Below are 17827 nucleotides of genomic sequence, written 5' to 3' on the forward strand. Positions count from 1 at the left end.
TCACTTAATGAGGTCCTTATGCAACATTTATAGTTTTAACATCTTGTATGTGCATTATTGTAAACTTAAATATATACAATAAGCACTTTAGAACATAAGCAATTACATAGTGCCTTTTATTATTATCATTATTATTTTAATTGGGATAGGATAACGGGCGGTGCAGTGGAGCCGTGAGTAGCGCTGTCTGGGTGTGCTCCGGTTTTCCCAACAAGTCGAAAAAGCATGCGCTATAGGGGATTTGGTAACTAAATTGTCCATAAATTGTCACTTAAAATTTTGTGTGATTGAGTGTGTATGGGTGTTTCCCAATGATAGGTTGCAGCTTAAAGGGCATCTGCTGCATAAAACATATGCTGAATAAGTTGGCGGTTCATTCCGCTGTAGTGACCTCAGATTATTAAAGGGACCACGCTGAAAAGAAAGTGAATGAATAAATGAATAAATGAATGAATGAATGGAATAAGATAGTGGAGAACAGACAGGAAAGCATTAGGAGCATAGAAAGGGAAAGGATCGGCATAGGACCTCGAGCTGGGATTTGAACTCAGGTCACCGTGAGCACCATGATGCTCTATGTCGGCACACTTAAACACTAGGGGCTCTACTTTGACGGTCCATGCGCAGAGCGCAAAACGCAGGGCGCAAACGTTTTCAGTGCGTGTCAGGACGCGTTTTTGCTAATTTAAGGACGGGAAATCTGCCTTGCGCCACGGCGCATGGTCTAAATGGGTTGAGTTTCTTTTCTTAATGAGTTATAGGTGTGTTTTGAGAATAAACCAATTAGAGTCTCATCTCCCATTACCTTTAAGACCCAGCTGCGTCGCGCCAAGAGCGCATACGCTATTTACAGGACACAAAGTAAGTCTAAGTGGAAAAAATGAGCATTTCACAAGCAAACAGTTAACAGTTTTTTAACAGAAAACTGTTAAACAGAGCATCTACTGCGTAAGAATGAGAGATAATGGATCACTTTCACTTTCACTTTTGGATAGGGAAACCTTTACGCACAGACATCAATTAGTCTATAAATAAATACTTTTGTTTGTTAAGCGCAAATATTCTTTTCAAAACTATTTCTAAATTCAGTTCTAATTTCCAGCAAACGAATAAATGAATAATAATAGCAAAACGTGCTCGAAAAGCAGTGATTTTTCATATTTATGTAGGCTAGAAAATAATATGTTTTGTAATATTTTAATCCTTTATATTTATATTCTATATCTATTCTTATTATATCCTATATATATATATATATATATATATATATATATATCCTTAATATCTACATTTTTTCATATGTAAAGATATTTGTCTATTGCTCTCTTGTGCGTATTAAGCAGTGTGTAAGCGAGGCGCAACTCTGCGCCGGAGTTTAGACCGGCTTAGTTTTGGTCTAATGAAAAATCTATTATAGATTCTCAAAATAGCGACGCGCCAGCGGTCCGCCCCAGAACGCCTTCCTTTTAGACCAGAACGCCTATGGGCGCACAAATGAGCGCTAATGCATTTGCTATTTAAACAGTAAAGCGCAACGCCTCAAAACGACTCTTGCGCCAAGCTGAAACTACCAAAAGACTATTGCGCCGCTATGCGCCACACTGCACCGGGTGTATGATAGGGCCCTAGGTTATTTGCGCTGACACACAGTGCCTTTTTGAATGAGATTTCAAAATGTCACAAGGGATCAACCATGTTTAATTTGACCTTGATTAGCTTGTTCAGGGGTGTTTGATTAGGATGGGAAATAAAATCTGGAGGACATTGGCCCTCCAGGACCGAGTGTGATGACCCCTTTTTTAGAGCATATGAACACGAAAGGAAAGCCGCAGCTTTTATTTTTCTGTTCTAATAACTACAGTCACTGGTAAAAAAAAAAACATTTAGTTTTTCAGAATACATTCTGCTGTTAAATAGGATTATTTAAAGAACTTTATATAATGCAGGGTGATGAATTTAACAGAAGTTTATACCATAGAAAAACAACCTCAGAGCACACAGTAGGCCTTTCTGTAATGGTTTATAGCTCTTTGTTAAAAATCAATTTCCTGTAGAGAAAATGAATGCAGGTTTTGGCCTAGGAGTACCGTATTCAGCTATGACTGACCTTGAATAGGGGCAGTGGGTTCATACACCACCCTGTACCCTTCCACCACACCGTTGGGAGACAGAGGGAAACCCCAGGACACGTTCAGAGTGCTGCTGGTCACCTCAGAGAAACTGATGAAGCTGGGGGCGCTGGGTGCTGAGAGAACCGCACAGTTCAATCAATGCAACAAATACACACTCATAAATGACATGAAATACAATTGAAGCAATCAACTGCTCGAGACTGTGTTTGTGTTACTCTGATTCCACCTTGATTAATCAATGTTCTTGTGCATAATGGAACCACATGAAGATCTTGACCACAAATTCACTTTAATTTTAAATCAAATGTATTCCCAAATGCAATACAGTCCAGACAAGAGCCAGAAATAATAAAGAAACTAGCAAGATTTTTAAAAATAAAGCATTTTGCATTTGAACTACCAAGGCAATCATTTTGACCATTTAAATAATTTACCTTGATTATCCTAAACGTGAATATGTGTTCTAACATTGTTATTAACATTTGTTATTTTGTTACAATTACACAACACTAAAGATTTTTGAGTATTTCCATCTTGAATGGCTATAATGGTCAAATTGACCACATGTATTTCAGAATTTTAAGTTTCTGTTAGCAAAATCAAAACTTTCTGTCAGTGAAAACACAATTTTACAATGTCTTACAAATTTTCACTGTGGTGAAAAAATGGGTAGTGGTCTAGTAACTCATACACAATTATAGGCACTATTACAAACAAGATCTCGTTTTTAGATCTTGCCCTGAATACATTTCTTGAGATCGTGAAATATTTCCCAAGAGGTACGTTTTTTTTACAGTTTCTGTTTTCACAAATGCACCAGAGGCCGATGTGTATGCTTTTTCAGATCTAATTAGTTTTTTTTTGTGAGTGCCATTCACACCTGCTCTTCTCGTGAAAATCCACCAGAGGCCGCTGTTAACTGACTGACAAACCGAGCGATAACCCCACTCACCCACTTTCCTAAACCCAGGACTTAATTTGTGCCAGAACAACCCGGACCCAGATCTGGCACCTCTGAAATCTGATCCTGCACTTCATTTTACCGATACCCCTCCTCACACGCACCACCACTCTTCACTTTCTTCCGCGACACCAACCATCGCAATTTACAAATTAAGCACTGCCTTAACCAAACCGACAGTGTTTTCAAAAGAATTCCAGAAAAAGAAAAGGCCTCGTCTGATTTTTAGATTTCTGATTCAGTTTTCAGATGTTACCATGTTCTCATCCTGTTATTTACTTGTTTATTTCATTTTTTCGCCTTTTATTTTTGTTTTACATACTTTGCACTCTCCAGAAATGTATATGGGAGTTCATTTTCACAAGGAACCAGTGTTGAACACTGTACATGCATTTTCGATAAAGCTCTAACAAATATTTTAATGTACTTGAGTTTAATAAATAATTGTAATTTGTAGTATTATTAAATGCATGTTAACAATTACATTTAAAGCAACATAGCTACTGACTAATATAAATGTGTTTTTTTTCTACTCAGACTTCTGAATAATAAATAGCACACACACAGCTTCACTCTCTCAGTGACTTTACAACACCAGCTATGCAAATCAGTCCTTTTACCCAAACATAGCTTCTTGCTTAAGGAAATGCTAAAGAGAGGTAGAGCTGCAGAGTTTCCTCTGTTTGAACAAATGAGGTCACATCCAGACCATTTGAATAATTCTCAAATGTGGGCAACGAGCCCCTCCCTGAAGCCTGGGGTTAAATCATTCCCCCGCTTGTGTGTAATTCAGTCCGACAACATTTACAGACTGAAAGATTTAATGCAGAACACATGAATTGCTAATGTGAATGATGCAATGGCGATATAACGCCACACGCTCCAAAATATGATCAGGTGTCGACCTGGTTTTCATGCATGGGGAAGAACACAATATAGAAGTGGACGTGCTGCCCTTGGCGTTCTGTCTATGGTCAGATTTATCTGTTAGCTGGTAAAGGTGTAACAGTTTGCTCTCAGTTCAGAGGGGGGGCTCTGTCATTACCTATAAATGGGAGTTTAATGGCCGTTTGGATGATTTGTGCATCTGCTCACCTGCCTGAAGAGTGCGTCCCCTCCTGGGCTCGCTGAACGGCCCATCTCCTGCGGCATTGAAGGCCAACAGTTTGACCATGTAGTATGTGTAGCTGGTCAAGTTCTTCAGCCTCATGTTGGTTTCCGGTCGGAAGAGGATCTTCACTCTCTCTGTCTCATTCTGACTGTCCATCTCCCAGTATAGGATCTACAGCCAAACAGAGACATGTAAATGAGAGCTTTGTCTGCTACAGCAAAACCCTTTCAGCCCTGACTGGATATACAGTAGAAATGATTGATTATTATAAATTAAATTAATTATTGGTTACACTTTTATTTTATTTTATGGTGACATTGTTACAGTGTATTTTACTGCTGATTACATACAGTTGAAGTCAGAATTATTAGCCCCCCTATGAATTGTTTTTTCTTTTTAAAATATTTTGTAAATGACTTTTAACAGAGCAAGGAAATTTTCACAGTATGTCTGATAATATTTTGTCTTCTGGAGAAACTCTTATTTGTTTTATTTTGGCAAGAATACAAGTTTTTAATTTTTTAAAACCATTTAAGGTAAAAAATATTAGCCCTTTTAAGCTATATTTCCTTCGATAGTCAACAGAACAAACCATCGTTATACAATAACTGGCCTAATTACCCTAACCTGCCTAGTTAACCTAAATAACCTAGTTTATAATGTTACTTTAAGCTGTATAGAAGTGTCTTGAAAAATATCTAGTAAAATATTGTGTACTGTCATTATGGCAGAGATAAAGGAATTCAAATATTATAGATTATGTTTAAACTATTATGTTTAGAAATTTGCTGAAGAAATCTCTTTATTAAATAGAAATTGCCGAAAAAAAAAATAAACAGGGAGGCTAATAATCAACAGGGATGCTAATAATTCAGGGGGGCTAATAATTCTGACTTCAACTGTATATTTACTATATGGTTGAGGTTAGAATGCGGGTTAGCTTTAATTATGCATAATACATTGTTATTACTATAGTAAGTATATGGAACATATGTAACTGTCACCTTAAATGAAAGTGTGACCAAATTAATTAATGAGAGATAAATAATAAAACTTCACCCAGTGAACTTTTTAACTAACACCCCATTTACAATGAAGCGTCATCATCAATGCTTCTTATTCACTTTGAATGGGTGACTTCAGGCGTTGCCAAACTGCATTGTGGATCTGTTTGCACCGCTTCAGTGGCATTGCTCATTGCAGAAGTTGGGAATTGCACAACTTTTTATGCGCCAACAGAAGTGTCAGCCAATCAGATCACTTTATGCAAATACCTCAGCACAGACAGTAGCCGATCGGGGACTAAATTCATTGGATGACACTGCTTTGATGATCATGTCAGCCCCGACTGCAGACAAGCTTGGTCAAGCGTTGATGTTGAAGCCCCGTGTGAACGCACTGTTATTGTTAGGTCAACACGGAATCTGCAGGCTTTTGAGCCTAAAATTCCATTGATTTATTTACCTATTTAAATGTGAGTAAATATAGATTTATTTAGTTTTGATTTCAGTATTATTAGTGAACAATAAGCAAATGTATTTATGATTTATGTACAATACAGTTTGTGAAGTAATATTTTCTATTCTTAGTGGATATATTAGATGAGAGATTTGCTTTGTTTTCTAAACAATTTTTCTAAAGTGATTTGCATTAAAAAACCTAAATAAAAGTTAAAAGGTTATTATTATTTTATTTAATTTGTTAAGTTTTTATGGACTATACCCTCAAAATCATTTCACATAAATCCGATTTTGTACAAAATCATCAAAAAATGTCAGCAGACTCTTTTTGGCTGTGCTTATTGTTAAACCTTTTATAATGCTAACAGACTTGACAATATCAGAGTTGACATTTTCTGCCAGTTTGTGCTTTACTTGAAGATGCTAACCTCAAACCAGACACCACATAGCATGTCTCAAATAGAGTTTGATGTATTTTCATAATAATATTGTTTGACTGAACGAGAGGTTAAATAAAATATCATAATAACAGTAGTTGACAAATAATTAATCTGCATTTGTTGTATCCTGAACATTTGCCACTTGTTGAGAGAAAAATAATAACATTCCTCAATGCTTTCTAGAGTTTCCCACCAGCGAAAGTGACATCACTTGGAGCATCACAAACTTTTTTTTATCAGTGCTTTAAATATCGTTACACCTTTTTAAAGCAAATGCAACAAAGCTTACCACAAAGTAGGGACAGACACTGATATTACAAAAATACAGAAAAAAAAAAATTAATGAAATCGTTTATAATGCTTAATAGAATATATATGTATGTATAGTTGAAGTCAGAATTATTAGCCCCCCTGAATTATTAGCCCCCCTGTTTTTTTTTTTTTTGCCCAATTTCTCTTTAATGGAGAGAAGATTTTTTTTCAACACATTTCTAAACATAATAGTTTTAATAATTCATTTCTAATATCTGTTTTATTTTATCTTTGCCATGATGACAGTAAATAATATTTGACTAGATATTTTTCAAGACACTTTTATACAGCTTAAAGTGACATTTTGACTAGGTTAATTAGGTTAACTAGGCAGGTTAGGGTAATTAGGCAAGTTATTGTATAGCGATGGTTTGTTCTGTAGACTATTGAAAAAAAATAGCTTAAAGGGGCTAATAATTTTGACCTTAAAATGTCTTTTAAAATATTAAAAACTGCTTTTATTCTAGCCAAAATTAAACAAATAAGACTTTCTCCAGAAGAAAAAATATTATCAGACATACTGTGAAAATTTCCTTGCTCTTTTTAAACATAATTTGGGAAATATTTAAAAAAGAAAAAAAATCAAGGGGGGCTAATAATTCTGACTTCAACTGTATATAGGCTTACTGACTAAATGAATGGATGTGCAACATTCAATACACAACCATCTTCCTCATGTGATACACATTTATTTAAATGTGGCCATATAAACTCTTTTGAAGCAGATGTAATTTGCAAAGGGGTTTTAGCATGGAAAATTCACAGAAAACAACAGAGGTCTCTGGACTCACATGAATCTACCATATTACTGCCAGGACATTTTTATATATCAATTCCATATATATTTCAGCAGACACTCACTTAACCCTCACCCGTAATCATTAATTCATGTCCCCCAATGGGCAGTTCTATAAAATATACCATCTAACACCATAATCTAATACAATAAATCTATGGGAAAGAAAGAAAAGGAAGCAGAAGGCACCAGACTGTGGTTATTCTTTCACCCCGGAGAGAGCTTGAAATGACAGTAAAGGTAAAGGGGAGGAGAAAAAGAGGACAGATAATAGGAGTATGAGGGAGACAGGACGAGGTGGGTGGTTCAGGGGTGTCACCTTATATCCCTGAATGATGCCATTTTGGGTCTCAGCGGGTGGAGGCTCCCACTGCACCTCCAGCTGAGTGGATGACAAAGTGTTGATCTGGATGTTCTGCGGGGCCACAGAGGGTGCTGAGAAAGAGCAGAGGAGATACTGTAAATACATCACACAAAATCCCTCCGGTGATTTCGCTACAAAAGACATCAAATGCACCCTGCAGACACCAAAAAAAAAAAAGCACTCTTACAGCTGCAGTCTGAAGTGTTCCACGTTTCAAGTCATTCTAAAACTCCATGACTTTCTGACTTTTGAAGAACACAAAAGAAAGCTCTCTGAGCAACGTTCATACAATCAAAGTCAGAGGTAACCAAACCAGGTCCTAAAATCCCCATGCAATCAAAACTTGAGTTTACTTTTAGAAGTTAGAATTGATATTTTAGCCCCCAAATATTAGTAGTCCCCAAACAATTACAATTAAAGTCTATGTGAAATCAAATTTACATTGTTTATCTTGCCAATGCACATTGTTATTCTGTAGGTGAACAATTTGCATGTGCAAGTTAATTCACTAAAAACAAAAAAGTAAAAAACAAATCTCAAAATCTGACCGCTTCCTTCAACATTGGTAGTGGTTCTTCTCTGTTAACATCAGTTTGTAAGCTTCAGCGAATTATATTCCACGCCCCTTACCGTTTTCGCAAAAAGAAAGCCCTGCTCCCAACATAAACATACTGAAAACTTCCGGTTCACGCAGACTTTAAAATTGTAAATTACTTCTTCTCTCCTTGAATAATATATAGATACTAAACTCACACAATTACTATTTTCTACACAGTAAAAGGCACATAGTGAACTGCATATGCTACCTGACAAAAGTTTTGTCGTCAATCCCAGTTGTAAGAGCAACAAATAATAACTTGACATCTAGTTGATTATTTGGAAAAGTGGTAGATTTTTTCGATGAATCATCTGTTGAACTGTACACCATTCATCACAAATATTGCAATGACCTACTGGAACCCGTATGGACCCAAGATTCTCACAGAATCAGTCAAGTTTGGTGAAGGAAAAATCATGGTTTGGGGTTACATTCAGTATAGGCGCATGTGAGAGATCTGCAGAGTGGATGGCAACATCAACAGCCTGAGGTATCAAGACATTTCATACAAACCAGAGGTGAAGGCAAATTCTTTAGCAGGATAGCTTTGGGTGTCCTGCGAAAACGCTTTCTTTGCCATTCCAGATGACTTTATGACTGTACATCATTTCTGTTAAGTGACAAGACTTTTGTCTATGCAAAGTCAGACCTTACAGTCCTTATTAAATAATAAAAAATCAAGGCATGATCATATTTTATTTTGGTAAAATAAGCATAATCTAAAGGCCTTTGCCTTTCATATAAGCCACCTCTGATACCAAATGATCAACTAAAAGTCAAGTTATTATTTGTTGTTCCTAAAACTTGGATAGGCGATAAGACTTTTGTCAGGTAGTGCAGGTGATGAACAATTCAAACAGTGTATATATGCTTTCCATTGGGTTGAATGAAGTCTAGTTTCACATTAGTGTCACGTGAACCAACACAGCACATCCAATCTGATCTGGTCCAGAGACATGATAACATGATAGCATCATATATGCAAGCCATCACAGACCACGAAATGTATCAGACCTGTTTAAATTCCACACAGCATTCTGTATTTTAGAACAATATGGAGGGGATTAAGAGGAGAAACAGCTTGAGAGACAAGGATGAATTTTTCAGTACCAAGCATCAGAATTGTGAGGGTACAATTGAAACACAGCAAAATGAACCATCAACTTATTTAGCATTTGTTTTACACAGCGGATGCCCTTCCATCCCAATCCATCACTTGGAAACATCCAAACACACTAATTTACACTCATACACTACGGCTAATTTAGATTGTTCAATTCACCTATACCGCATGTCTTTGGACTGTGGAGGAAACCGGAGAACCCGGAGGAAACCTATGTGAACATGAGGAGAACAGGCAAACTTTACACAGAAATGCCAACTGACCGGGACTCAAACCAGCGACCTTTTTGCTATGAGGCGACAGTGTTATCCATTGAGCAACCGTGTCACCATGTTTCAGGTATTAATTATATCATTACAAAGTCATAGCATGGATAAAACAAGACTTTAAATGGTAAGTACTGACCAATGAACAGGACAAAAAACAAGACATTTGCTAAAACTGATTTGTCAAAATAAACATTCACCTCCTGCTACAGTATTTGAGTTTACACCATAACCCCTGGAAAATAAAACAACAAAACCCATATAAATATTACAACATGCAAAATATTAACAACAATATGCTTTTGCAACAAAGGGATGGAGGAAAATCTTATCTGCTAAATAGCAATTTTACATATAGGGCCATATCATACACTTAGTGCAATAAAGCTCAAGACTTGTTTAACGTGATTTGTTGCTATTTTCAGACCAGCGCAACCGTAATTTCACGCTTTGCACCATGTTGTTTAAATGGCAAATCCATTTGCGCTACTTTGTTGAGACATGGGCATGCCGGTCTATAAAAGAGGTGTGTGAAGGCGCATTGTTGGTGCGTTGCTATTTTGAGAAACTGAAATAGACTGTGCAATTGACCAGCTGAAAGCAGGTTTGAAGTCCAGTGCAGAGTGCGTTAGTAAACGCTTAAAAATTGCTTAATACACACAGGATGTACAGCAATACACAAATATTTTACAAATGAAAAAGAATAAAAGGATTAAAATTTTACAAAAATAAATTTCAGCATAAATATAAAAAACATGGTCTTAATGCCTTCTTCATGTTGGGGGGGTGGGTTCAGTTTGTTCATGAAAGTTTGCATTTGTATAATGTTATTATTAGTAGAAATATTATTTGTTATATGCATATTTAAATTTGTTTTAATAAAAACAAGTTTAGATTTGTCCACCTGTCAGCTTTTGGAGATGTATACATCACCATAAAAGGGCATAAGAATAGATGTGTTTGGACTTAACTCAGTTTTTGACCACACTTCGTTGTTATTGTTCATTTATTTATTTGCTGAAAATTAGAACTGAATTTAGAAATAGGTTTGAAACACATCTTTCTGCTTAACAAACGAAATTGAAAATCTGGGATAACGGATGTCTTTAGTGGAGTGTACAACACCTTAAGCACGAAAGTAAAAGAGCAGAGTATGGTAAAACTAAAGAGAAAGTAAAGTGGCTGAATGGAGCAGGCTCATTCTTTATCCTGGCGCTGCAGATGCTTTGTTTAACTGTTTTCTCGCTAGTGAACCTTTCAGTTTTTCCACTAACAAATTCTGCCATGTAAATAGCAAATGCACCATGATGCGATGCAACTGACTCTTAAAGAGAATGAAAGATGAGACTGATTGGTTTAATGCAGGTTACGCTCAAAACACACTCATAACTCATTAAGAGAATAAGCACAACCCTTTTAGATTATGCACCACAGTGCAAAGCACATTTTTCCATCCTTAAATTAGCAAAAGTTGGTTTAAACTCCCCCTTAATGCTTTTGCGCCATGTGCTTTAGACTTTGAGCCTGAATCGTTATAACAGAGCCCTAATATACTAACTATAATTGATTTTATCCTCATTGTCTTGACTGCATAAAGACGATAAAATAGACATAAAAATGAGCCATCATCATCATTTGGCGAATAAAGCTGCAGTATGTAATATTTGTTCAAAATTAGCTCAGTGTATTTAATGAGCGAGTACATCATGAACCCATCTTTCAAACTACGCAAGTTCTTGTCCTGAATAACTACAGTGAGCCTATAATAATAAGTGTTAAAATGGGGACTATTTTATATTCCTCAAGTTGATCTCTGCTTCTACTTGTGTGACTCATCATTTCCATAAAAAGACAGAAGCAGTTCTGCAAAAAAAAAAAATAAAATAAAAAAATAAAAAGTAATAACTATTTCGGTGTCAAAAGTTACACACTGTAGCTTTGAGTCAGTGGAAAAGCAGCTATAGCATTAATTTCTGAATGAGAACTAGTGCCAATGGAAGAGTGATAAGAGATGAACACTGACTCCAATGTGACGGCTGCCCTCTGTTGTGTCTCCGTTAAATGTCATTCATTAAAGGGTCGAGAAATACTGTACATAAACCTCTCCGTCATAAATCACAGCGCCAGATGCAGCTGCACCAGACAGCAATCATCAAAAAAAGAGAGCGAATTTAATAAGACCAAACCTGAAAGCAGAGCTAACTCCAGGAGCATGACAGCTCGTCTATTTTAGGGGCTTGAAAGTTGAGTTTACGCGTACTAAAGCGGGGCTGAATCATTTATAAGCGGGAATGAATTACAGCTGTGGACAGTGGGGTTCAAGAGGGGCCGACGCAACAGACTCTACTCAATGAGCTGTTACAATAAAGTACACACATCTCACTGAGCTGTCCTGCTGTCTACACTGGCAGCTGCACTTGCAAAAAAGATAGCTTTTTAATCAACATCGAGGGTTTTGTGGGGGACCTTTAACATTCACAGAAACTTTTCATTCCACAAGCTTTTTTAAAGTGGAAAAAGGTTCTTTAGTTTATTTTAAAATGTTCTTCACAATGAGACAGAAAGGGCTATTTTAAAGGCATAGTTCACCCAAACATGACATTTCTGTCACCATTTACTCACCCTTTATTTGTTACAAACTTTCCTTTAAGTTTCTTTCTTCTGCTGAACACAAAATAAGGCATTTTTGAACACCCTTTACTTTTGAGATCAAGCAAAGGGACGGCATCCTATAACAACATTGTATTTTCATTTTTGGGTGAACTTTCCCTTCAAACCAGTGATTTTTTAGATCAGTGATCTTTTAGATGCCACATACCAATAAATATGACCATCCTTGACCAATTTGACTGAGTGGTGTAAAGTAACGCATTACAACTACTCTACTGAGTACTTCGAAAAATGTGTAAATTTTAAATAGTGTATTGATCTTTTTACTGCACTATTTTTCAGTAATTTTTCATTAACTATTTTTTTGTTGTCCTCTGTGATTAGCTCGGTGGAATAATCAGTCCTGTGATTTCCTGTGATAAAATATTTTAAAAATTCACCAGAAAAACTGACCTCAAGACACAGGGCTCACAATCTCTGGCTGAACTGTAAATAGTTTTAAATCTAAAATGTTTAATAAATATCGAATTTTTAAAAAGTAATTTGAGTAATGTACAAATATGTTAATGTACAATGCTTTGCAAACTCTTTTTTTATATATCTTTTAAATCTTAGCCTGCATGAACATCTCTATATAATGGTTGTCCTGAATGATATAGGCCTACTTATTGGTTATATTTTTCTTGCATATTTAATGTTTGCAGTTAAAAATAAAACTTTTTGAAGAAAAATTTTAACTTAGATACACCAATAAAGAAAATAACCTTGATGCAAGCACCATTTGTTTTTGTAAGCTACATACATAGTATATAGTTGGGAAGTCAGAATTATTGGCCCCCCTTTGAATTTGTTTTTCTTTTATAAATATTTCCCAAATTATGTTTAACAGAGCAAAAACATTTTCACAGTATGTCTGATTAAATTGTTTTCTTCTATTTGTTTTTATTTTGGCAAGAATAAAGCAGTTTTAATTTCTTAAAAACATTTTAAATGTCAAAATTATTAGCTCCTTCAAGCTCTATATTTTTTTCTTAATAGTCTACAGAACAAACCATTGTTACACAATAACTTGTCTAATTACCCTAACCTGCCAAGTTAACCCAATTAACCTAGTTAAGCCTTTAAATGTCACTTTAAGCTGTATAGAAATGTCTTGATGAATATAGTCAAATATTATTTACTGTCATCATGGCAAAGATAAAATAAATTAGTTATTAGAAATGAGTTATTAAAATTATCAGGTTTAGAAATGTTTTGAAACAAATATTCTTTCCGTTAAACAAAAATTGGGGAAAAAATAAACAGGGGGGCTAATACTTCAGGTTGGATTATTGTATTCACTGCGTAAAACTCACTAATTTTAAAAGGCCCACATTTACTTTAGTTTGTGTCATATCTAAAACAAATTCTAAATGGTACTTTTAGTTGAGTATGACTTTTCAGTAGTCCTTTCACCACTGGAAGGACACAACCCTAAAATGTAATCTTATTATTTAAATAATTTATAATGTGAATTAAATTTAACCAAAACAATATTAATATTAATAATTGTTTTTAAATAATTCCAAACAGACAAGAAGCAAGCCGCAGGCAAGTTATTTCAGCAGACTTGGCAACACTGAGCATGACTGTTGTGGTGGCAGAAGATTTTTTTTTTTATTATTTAAAAAACGAAAAGTGTTTTTGCCTTTTTTATAAGACAGTATAAAGTTGAGGTCAGAATTATTAGCCTTGATGAATTATTAGCCCCCTGTTTATATTTTTCTGTTTAACAGAAAGAAGATTTCTTCATTACATTTCTAAACATAATAGTTTTAATAACTCAATTCTAATGACTGAATTCCTTTATATTTGCTATGATGACAGTAAAAAAAAATTTTTTACAAGATATATTTCAAGACACTTCTATTTAGCTTAAAATCACATAATTAATTAGGTTAACTAGGCGAGTTGAGCCTAGTTCACACTACAGTATTTTAAGCCAAATTTGAGCCCAATTTGGATGTTATTAAGCTCGTCGACAGATCAGGCTGTGATGAGGGAAAAATCTGGTGGTGCTCAGTGCTTGGCAGTCTTTATGTGTGAACTACTGAACAATGCATCAAAGAAGCTCGCTGACGAAAATCCAATATCTATCCAGCATGCTAAATATTCCAGACCAGTCGGCTACTCGACCCCAGGTGCTCAACAGAAATGTCTGTGATTGGCCAGAATTGGCATCAATGCACTCGTTTCACTCTGTTTACAAAAATATGATCTTTTTTGAAACGCAGCCTATAACTAGTTAAGCTACTAGAACACCCGCAAAGATCATGGGCCTCCCTTTCATAAATAGGAGCTATTTTTTGGCACAGAATATGCTGGTTTGAAAGACATATCTGAGGTAAATTTATGGTTTTGCTATCAGAAAGTGTTTATGTTTATGTTAGCAGGATGTTTATGTTTGCTAGGCAAAAAAGGCACGCATAAAGTCATGGCCAAAGATAGCAGAAATGCATGCAGTCATTTTGGCCACTATAGTAATTAAAATGAGAACAACTCAGTTCTTTTCTGTTTTGTAATGTAATGTCATGTAGTGTGTGACCCCCCTCTTGTGGATCATTTACCCAGTGTCTCGTAGTGTGAATACCACAGCGATTTAAAGACACAAAATTAAGTCATGCAGAGTGAATGACACACCAATCTGCCGATGTTTAAAGTCATGCAGTTTGAACTAGGCTTCAGGATAATAAGGCAAATCAATTTATAAAGATGGTTTGTTCTGTAGACAAAACATTACTGCTTAAGAAGGCTAATAATATTGAAAAATTAAAACTGCTTTTATTCTAGCTGAAATAAAACAAATAAGACTTTCTCCAGAAGAAAAACTATTGTAGGAAATACTGTGAAAATTGTCTTGCTCTATTAAACATCCTTCAAAAAAAAACATCACATCACATCCAAAAAAAAAAAAAAAAACATTCACAGGAGGGCTAATAGTTTAGACTTTAACTCTTTAACTTTAGACTTTTTTATATACAGGACGCAAAGTAGAAGTGAGAGGGGGGATTGGATCAGGAAAGGTCTGCAAGCTGGGACTCAAACTCAGGACACCCAAAGCGCACTATATATCAGCATACTGCCTACAAGGCTATCAGCGCCAACAGAAACTTTTTAAGGTGAAAGCACCCTTCACCCCTGCCATCTTGCTTCTCTCCCAGTGTCTTCAGTTGTAGCCAAGCTGACGTTAATCAGAGTGAAATACATTTGTTTGTTTGGCTGTCCCCCCTCCTGCTGCTGGGAGTAATGGAAACGCCTGGCCCCTTCTAATGATGCTGTTAATAACCTGATGCTGATAACCCTGCCAGCTGCTGGAGCTCTTTATGACACATTCATATTTACTGCTTCATTAAACCCCTTATGAGAAGAGGCCAAAAATGCTGCGAAGAGGTGAAAGCTGTAAAAAACACACGTGCAGGCACACCTTGTCCTGCCAAAACTCGGCTTGTATTAATACTGGGGTGCTACTTACAGCAGTGCTGCATTACAATTCCATAAATAATCTTGGCAATTATTAGGCGGAATGCAAAATCGAGAGAGGCTTGACAACATCCTGTCTGTGAGGTGTCAGGCTGTTCGCGCGGCTGGAGTGGAATTAAACAGCACAAACGACAGTTCACACTTGTAGCAATTTGTCTGCGTTCGATACTTTTAAGCATATGGTTGAAATGTGGACATAATGCATCTATTTGCTGCAGGGGCAAGGATTGTTTTCATCCACTTAAGGCCCTTTTCATTGATCATATGAGATTCCCCACATGAATATAGATTATTTCAGGCTGTGGTTGAGACAAACGCTCCTAGCACTTTTACGCTAAATAATTGCCACTTTTTTCATTTATTCATTCATTTGACCATAGCCTCACTCTTTTTATTCATTTTTATTTATTTTCTCGCAGCCTGCACGGTATTGATGATGTAACTATCATTACACCCCAAACAGTAGCACCTTAGTGAAAATAAGAATTCAAATAATAAATATTACTGAATATTACATGAAAATCAGATGATTCACTCCATTAATAAACCTGACATAACTTGATCAGAAATCTAAAAAGGGAGAAAAAGATTAAATTATTCCTACCACAATAGTGCCATTGTGGTCCAGTGGTCAGCATGTTGCATTATGACACGCTGAACCATGTTCTAATCTCACCTGAATATTTATTATTATTATTATTATTATTATTTCATTTTTATTGTTAAGACAAAATACTGTTGGGGCTGTTGAACATTTGAAGTTCTAAAGCAGTTTTCTTGAAAAAGACATGACTGTCATTAGAAACTGAATTGTTAATGACGTTATTTTAATATAGTCAGTCATGAACTGAGGTGGGCCGGCCTGAGCCTTGAAACTCCAGGGCTGAAAAGGAGTCCCACTCCGGCCCAGGGTTACCACTTTGCAGAAGCATCCATGCTTTGGGTGTTGGCAGATTAATTAGCAAAAATGCTGTTAAGTGTCAGGGTTTCAGTTTGAACTGAAATAAATAACTTTATTTACCTAAAAAGAAAGGAAGAGCATCCGCTGAGTAAAAAACGTGCTGGATAAGCTGTCAGTTCATTCCGCTGTGGTGACCCCCAGATAAATATAGAGACTAAGCTGACAAGAAAATGAATGAATAAATGATCAGTTTTATAATTCCAATAAGTTAATTAATTAATTAATTAATTAATTTTCAGCCGCTTTTCCGGAGCCTGGTCGCAGGGGTAGCAGTCTTAGGAGAGAACCCTAGACTTTCCTCTCCCCAGACACTTCCTCCATCTCCTCAGGGGGAAATCCTGAGGCGTAACCAGGCCAGCCGAGAGAAATATTTCTTCCAGCATGTCCTGGGTCTTCCCCAAGGCCTCCCCCCGGTGGGACATGCCTGAAATACCTCCCTAGGTAGGCATCCAGAGGCATCAGAAGCAAATGCCCGAGCCACCTCAGCTGACTTCGCTTTATGTGAAGGAGAAGCGGCTCTACTCCAAGCTTCTCCCGGGTGACAAAGATCCTCACCCTATCTATAAGGGTGCGCCCTGCCACCCTGCGAAGGAAACTCAATTTTGAATCAGTTCAAGTTAATATCAATTTAAACTAGTTTCTTTTTAAGCACTTCAAATGTGTGGAAATGTGTGTCATAATTAAATTAGCTACACCAACGATTACTTTTTTTAGTGTATAATACTGATTTTTGAAAATAAATAAACTACTATAGAACTGTACAGAGTACTTTCCATACTGATAAAATAAAATAAAAAAATCGTAAAAAGGTGCAAAAAAATGCATTCTTATAATTTATCAAACTAGGGATGATGATGATGATGATAATAATAATAATAATAATAATAATAATAATATTATTATTCAGTAGTTTTCCCAGTGATGGATTATGGCTGGAAGGGCATCCGCTGCATAAAACATATGCTGGATAAGTTGATGGTTCATTCTGCTGTGACGACCCCAGGTTAATAAAGGGACAAAGCCGAAAAGAAATTGAATGAATATTCAGTAGTATCTGTTTATGCTGTATAATTATATTATTGTTGAATACCAATAAGATTATATTGAAAAAATTGTAAAAATAGTAAATTACAGCACAATCGATGTAATTTCAAGGTAAGTTTTTTAAATAAAA

The 17827-nt window shown here is 35.9% G+C and overlaps 1 protein-coding gene across 6 annotated transcripts in view; it reads right to left on the bottom strand.

Moving 5' to 3' along the window:
• The window catches only part of sdk1a (sidekick cell adhesion molecule 1a), a 534279-nt gene that overhangs the window by 17531 nt on the left and 498921 nt on the right, over positions 1-17827 (bottom strand). For all 6 annotated transcript variants that reach the window (XR_012401153.1, XR_012401152.1, XM_073944925.1 and 3 more), the window contains 3 exons: positions 7532-7647; positions 4189-4375; positions 2108-2245 (listed from right to left, as the gene is read on the bottom strand). Coding sequence is in view for 4 of the 6 variants with exons in the window: in XM_073944925.1 (XP_073801026.1) it covers positions 2108-2245; positions 4189-4375; positions 7532-7647 (441 nt within the window). In the remaining 2 variants the exon portion in view is untranslated. The remainder of the gene's footprint in view (positions 1-2107; positions 2246-4188; positions 4376-7531; positions 7648-17827) is intronic.

The sequence above is a fragment of the Danio rerio genome, chromosome 3, assembly GCF_049306965.1.
Source record: "Danio rerio strain Tuebingen ecotype United States chromosome 3, GRCz12tu, whole genome shotgun sequence".
NCBI classification, from domain to species: Eukaryota; Metazoa; Chordata; class Actinopteri; order Cypriniformes; family Danionidae; genus Danio; species Danio rerio.